The sequence below is a fragment of the Lontra canadensis genome, unplaced genomic scaffold, assembly GCF_010015895.1.
Source record: "Lontra canadensis isolate GAN:19392208 unplaced genomic scaffold, GSC_riverotter_1.0 scaffold37, whole genome shotgun sequence".
NCBI lineage: Eukaryota > Metazoa > Chordata > Mammalia > Carnivora > Mustelidae > Lontra > Lontra canadensis.
The window spans coordinates 18,593,731-18,599,730 of NW_022631031.1; the positions used below are offsets into that span (position 1 = coordinate 18,593,731).

General features: G+C 36.9%; 1 protein-coding gene across 1 annotated transcript in view; it reads left to right on the forward strand.

Moving 5' to 3' along the window:
- The window catches only part of SLCO5A1 (solute carrier organic anion transporter family member 5A1), a 79,113-nt gene extending 74,057 nt beyond the window's left edge, over nt 1-5,056 (forward strand). Inside the window, exon 5 of the mRNA XM_032869240.1 lies at nt 4,839-5,056. Within this exon, the coding sequence (XP_032725131.1) occupies nt 4,839-5,056 (218 nt within the window). The remainder of the gene's footprint in view (nt 1-4,838) is intronic.
- Nucleotides 5,057-6,000: the final 944 nt, after the last annotated feature.

Genomic DNA, 6,000 nt, shown 5'->3' on the forward strand with positions numbered 1-6,000 from the left:
CAGTATGACTCATGCCTGAAGGGAGCGTATCTAACACATGCATTTTCTCTACATGGCACATCACAGCCTCTTAGGAATGCTAGACAGCATTTCAGCACTATGTCTGGGGGCATTTGAAACAGGGAAATCACCAAAAACACAAAAATGCTAAAAATTTGACAATATCTTATGAAAAGAACACTTGCTTGCAGCATGAGAGCTGACCCAGGAAGACAGAGGGAGAGGCCTCACGCAGTCTTTGCCAAGAAAGTGTGTGTCCTACAACTCAAATTTTTTTTTTTTGCCACCTGGTGCATGTCCTTGAATGGCCACCCCCGAGAATCTTGATTTGGGGGTTACACATAAATTGTAGTGAGTGGACAAATTTGAAAATACTAGATCTGTAAATAATGAAGATTGACTGTATCTTGTTTCTGTTAAACTTTCACTTACCACTTTTAGCATCTATTGACCTTAAATTGCTTCATATTTGGGATCCTTCGAACTCTCTTTGGTGTCCTTCTGACATGTCCCTGTCATTCTCTGAGCACTTTACTTTCTTGTTAAACAAGATTTTCCAGGCTCGTCTTGTATTTTCTGTCTCAGCTCTGAAGTTAGACATTTCTCCAAGGAGCAATCCATTGAGTGGAAAATGGCCCTTAGAAACCACACACTGGGTGTTAGGCGTACTCTTTGCTCCTAGGGTGTTACAACTTCTAAGCCATGTAGTAGACAGAATAAGGAAATATGTGTGTGTACACATATTCACACACATGTATCTATCATCTGTCATCTTTATCTATCTATTGTCTATCATTATATCTATCAATCATCTTCTATCTACCCATTGGTCTATCTGTCCATCTATCCCATGACTTCATATACCATTACCGTCAGTTCCAATCTGATATCTAGCTATCCCTTGTCCATATTTGTAAACTCCCTTCTCTGGCCATTAGAAGACTGACTGCCATTAACCTTAATGGACTTACTTACTCACTCTTCTTGTATTTATTTATTTATTTATTTATTTTTAAAATAAAGTCTTTTTTTTAAGATTTTATTTATTTATTTATTTGTCAGAGAGAGAGAGCGCGAGTGAGCACATGGGAGAACACAAGCAGGCAGAGGCAGAGAAAGAAGCAGGCTCCCCACTGAGCAAGGAGCCCGATGCGGGACTCGATCCCAGGACCCTGGGATCATGACCTGAGCCGAAGGCAGCGGCTTAACCAACAGAGCCACCCAGGCATCCCACTGTTCTTGTATTTAAACAAACTCCCAGCCCCACCAACTAAAGACCCAAGTCTGTATATCTGGCCCTTTGTTCCTGCAGGGCATGTATGCTGAAGATTTAGCTCCAACAAAGGGAAGGAGGGAGGTGGAAGAAAGGAGGAAGCTAACTTAAAGTTGAATTTCAACTTTTGCTAAATTCTTCTTAAATAACACCAGGGGTTTTTTTGGGTTTTGTTTTATTTATTTATGAAAGAGAAGAACAAATATGACATATATTTTTAGTTAGCATTGAAATTAGAGGCCTATTTTAGCACATGAAATTGGTATAAGAGAAAAATCAGTTTTCTGTAACAAGTATCTTTTTTTTTTTTTTTAAGTTTATTTATTTAAGTAATCTCTACACCCAATGTGGGACTGGAACTCATAACCCTGAACTCATAACCCACTCTTCTGACTGAGCTATCCAGGTGCCCCTATAACTAGTATCTTTTAAAATGTTTATTTGATACATATGTTATCTTCTTGGATTAAAAAAATTTGTTGTGTAATTTCACCAGATGTTTTAGATTCAACAATATTTAGATTTAATATACCAAATAGACTTAATTTGAGTCTCCAAATGTTGATAAAAAATCTTCTAATTTTCTAATTTTTAGATCTTATTTATTTATTTATTTAATATTTTATTTTATTTTTTTTAAGTAGGCTCCACACTGTGGAGCTTGAACTCTTGACCGCAAGATTAAGAGTTCCATGCTCTATCAACAGAGCCAGCCAGGCACTGCTCTCATTTTTAAATCTTAGATATGACCTTCTGATTTGCATATTTACAAGAGAATATTGGGTAATTTTATGAAGTACTTGAATTATATATTTTTTTCTGGTGTGTTTTTCCATGTTAAAAAATGAAGTATGCATCTTAATTTTTATTTTAAATGTTCATTTAAGCTTTAATGATTAAATTAAGATATAGAACATTAACGTTAATTTACATTTTAAAATGATTAGCAAATAGTCTTGACTTCCTAAGTTTTAAATTCTGGTGAATAGGCTATAAATTATAGCTTTAGTAACAAGTTTTGCTTGTTACTAGTTTAGTAACAAGTTTTAATTTTTATGAATTGACTTTACTATGTTGTAGCATAAGGTGATAGGTGTTCTCTTTTTTTAAGATTTATTTATTTTAGAGAGGGAGAGAAAGAGTACACACTCAAGCAGGGGGAGGGGCAAAGGGAGAGGGAGAAGGAGAATCTTTTTAAAAAATTTTTTAAAGGATTTTATTTATTTATTTTACAGACAGAAATCACAAGTAGGCAGAGAGGCAGGCAGAGAGAGAGGGGGAAGCAGGCTCCCCACCAAGCAGAGAGCCCTACATGGGGCCAGATCCCAGGACCCTGAGATCGTGACCCGAGCCAAAGGCATAGGCTTTAACCCACTGAGCCACCCAGGCGCCCTAGGAGAAGGAGAATCTTAAGCAGAGTCCCCGCTGAGCCTGGAGCTCAACGTGGGGCTCAGTCTCACGATCCCGAGGTCATGACCTAAGTCAAAAATCAAGAGGGGAATGCTTGACTGACTGAACCACGCAGACACCCTAGAGAATAACCATTTTGATAACTGCGATGACTGTACAGAAATAATGCAGCTTATCTTTTTCCATGATACATTCCAAGATATGTAAAGATCACATAAATGTTGATGAGGGAACAGAAGGCAAGCTGAGGGTAAAGCGGAAGCCGATACCCCGCGAACCACACCCCCAACCATGGGATATATGTGACATTCCTCAGGCACTCCTGGCTGCCCTAAAGGAAAAACAGTTAACTTGTAGAGATCACAATCCTGCAAGACCCGAGACTCCCTCAGTTTATAAATGTCCTAGTGATTTACAAGGAAGAAGCTTTCTTACCAATAGCCTAACTTCCAGATACAACTCTGTTCCTGAAGAACTAACATCACCTTCCCCTCAATAAAACCGAGAGAGGCTGAGGCAGAGAGAAATGTAAATAAAGTTGAATTTCTTTTAAACCCATAAAGCTCATTGGCAAGGACATGTGATAGGAGGAGTGTGACATTCCTTCAGGGAGCTCCCAACGGTCTTACTGTGAATGCCTTACTAAAAGGAAAAGCAACCTTAACTTGAGAAATAGCAAAGCCTCTGGTATCCTGTGTGTCTTCTTTAATACATGAAAGTTCTTTCAAACTCTCCCTTTTCCTTATCTCCCCCAGCCCCATAGTATATAATCAGCCACACCTCACAATCCTGGGACAGCAGCTCTTTCTGCCCACAGGTCCTGTCCCCGTGCTTTAATAAACCACCATTTTGCACCAAAGACATCTCAAGAATCCTTTCTTGGTCATTGGCTCTGGACTTCATCCCACTGAACCTCACATATTCTAAAACTTCATCAATGTGAGTTAATTCACATTATAAACATGCAAAAATGCATAAGAATCTCCTTTTATTCCTCTTTCCCAATCTTATTTCCACTTACAGAATTTCTTGGTGTTGTATATATTGGGAAGTATATATTCAACCACATATAAATATGTTGTTTTGGTTTGATTTTTACTTTGATATTACATATATGTATATGTATATATATTTACATACTCATGTATATGTATATTTCTGCAGCAGCTTGCTTTGTTCATTTATAAAAATATTTCTTAGAGTTCCTTTTATGCCAGCACATAGAGCTCTGTATTGTTTTTAGCTACTGCATAGTATTTCATTATGGGGCTGTGCCATAATTTATTTAAACATTTTCCAGTGATGGACATCTAGTCTTTTTCCTTAAATTTTTGCCATTGTAAATAATGTTGAAAAGAAGATACCTAGGCATACATCTTGAAACATATCTATATGGCAACTTCTGTAAAATAAATGCAAAGACTTGAAGATGAGACATTTTTCTCTGTTCCTTGAGAGGCAGCTGGGACAGTCCTGAGCCCCCACCTCTGGGGTCTCCTCCTTTTGGAGAGCATTTCTCTTCCTTCCCCAGTCCAAAGTCCCTGGGAGTATCTGAGCTGGTGACCTGACCCTTAAACCCTTTTAGCTGCATCATTTCCTGTCTCGTACTGAGGCTGGAAGATCAAATGATCAGAATCATGTACCAGTTCCCCTGCTGTGGCTGTCTTCATTGTGGGGTCAGGGATATGACACTTCAGAAGTGCATTTTCCTAGAGAAATGCTAGTTGAACGACGTGGGAACTATAATGTAGGACTGTACTGCAAGTTCTTTGCCCATTTAGTAGACTCTTGGGTTTTAACAAAGAATAACATTGTTTTAATCAATAAAAAATGTGAATAATTTATCTTAAGCAGTTTTTAGAACAGGAATCATAGATTGGATTATTTTTGTAAGGTTATTTGTGTATGGATATGGTTTTTTACTACTTTTTAAAATTTCCTCCTCCTAGTTAAAAAATTTTTAACAACCCCAAATCTGTTTAATAAAAAGGATGATTTCTAATCAGTCATCAGGTTGTTCTGGTTTTATTCTCTGTTCAATAGTCTTGAATATTGCTGAATGGCTATTTCCAGTTCATTTCAAAAACAATTCAATTTTATTTTATTTTCCATCCCTTATTTATAACATTCATTTGTCATTTTTGTCATTTTGTAGACCTACCAAGAGCAGCTGTCAGGATCTTAAGCAACATGACATTCCTTTTTGTGAGTTTGTCATACACAGCTGAGAGTGCCATTGTAACTGCTTTCATTACCTTCATTCCCAAGTTCATCGAGTCACAGTTTGGTATCCCAGCTTCCAATGCCAGCATCTACACTGGTAAGGCACTGCCATTAGAGCTCCTTGAAAACATGATCATTTTTGACCACTAAACTAAAATGCAATGAGTGAAGAGAAAGTTCCTTCTAACATCAAAGTGTTAAATAAATTCATTAACAGCTACCTGCTTCCCCTCACCACCCCCCTCCCGGCCCCCATTTTAGGAGGAGAAGGTCTTTGAATGTTTTCTTGTTGACTTGGGTTGTTTTACTGTGTGACATTTTTACCAACTGTCTTTTGGAAAGGAAGAACTTTGCATAATTATGTTTTTATGGTACTCAGTTAAAAAGAAGGAAATAGGCAATGGCATTCAAATTTAGATCTGAATACATCTTTTTATGGGTGACGTGAGTTAAGTTAAAAAAGAATTAAAAATTTTTAAATGGATAATCTGAACTATAGATCAGGTGCATGGTATCAGGATTTCCCCTTCATGAATGTAAACAGAATTTTGATTGAATTAGAGAAGACGCTTGACCTTATAAAGGAAATCTATGAATTTTGTTTTAGAAAGTGTTTTATGTCTGGGAAAATGATTTTTGGAGACTATGATACGGGTACCCATTGTATGTAGTACTCAAATCTTTTTTCATAGTAAATTGGCTGTTTTGAAATGCGGGACCCTTAATTCTCAGATATTGGGGGAATTTCCAGTGCATTATATCATTATATTTTGGATATATCCTTAGTGGTTTCAAAGATGGTCAAATGCCTGTATCTGCCCAAGGCTTAATTTATTAATAAAATATAACTTAAATAGTTAAGTGGAGATTGATGATAACTTTTCTGATGACTCTGGCTCCTACTTTATCTTCTACATTCACATTCAAACTTAGGAAGCTTGAATTGTCTGAAAATTAACAGGCAAAGTTATATTATTATTATAAAAAAAGAAGTTGAGTTGAAATATTTGGGTAATTACTTTGTTCTCTCAATTCACTTTGCACATAAAAAGACATACATTGGGGTTGTGGGCCCATGATGGCAAATATTTTCA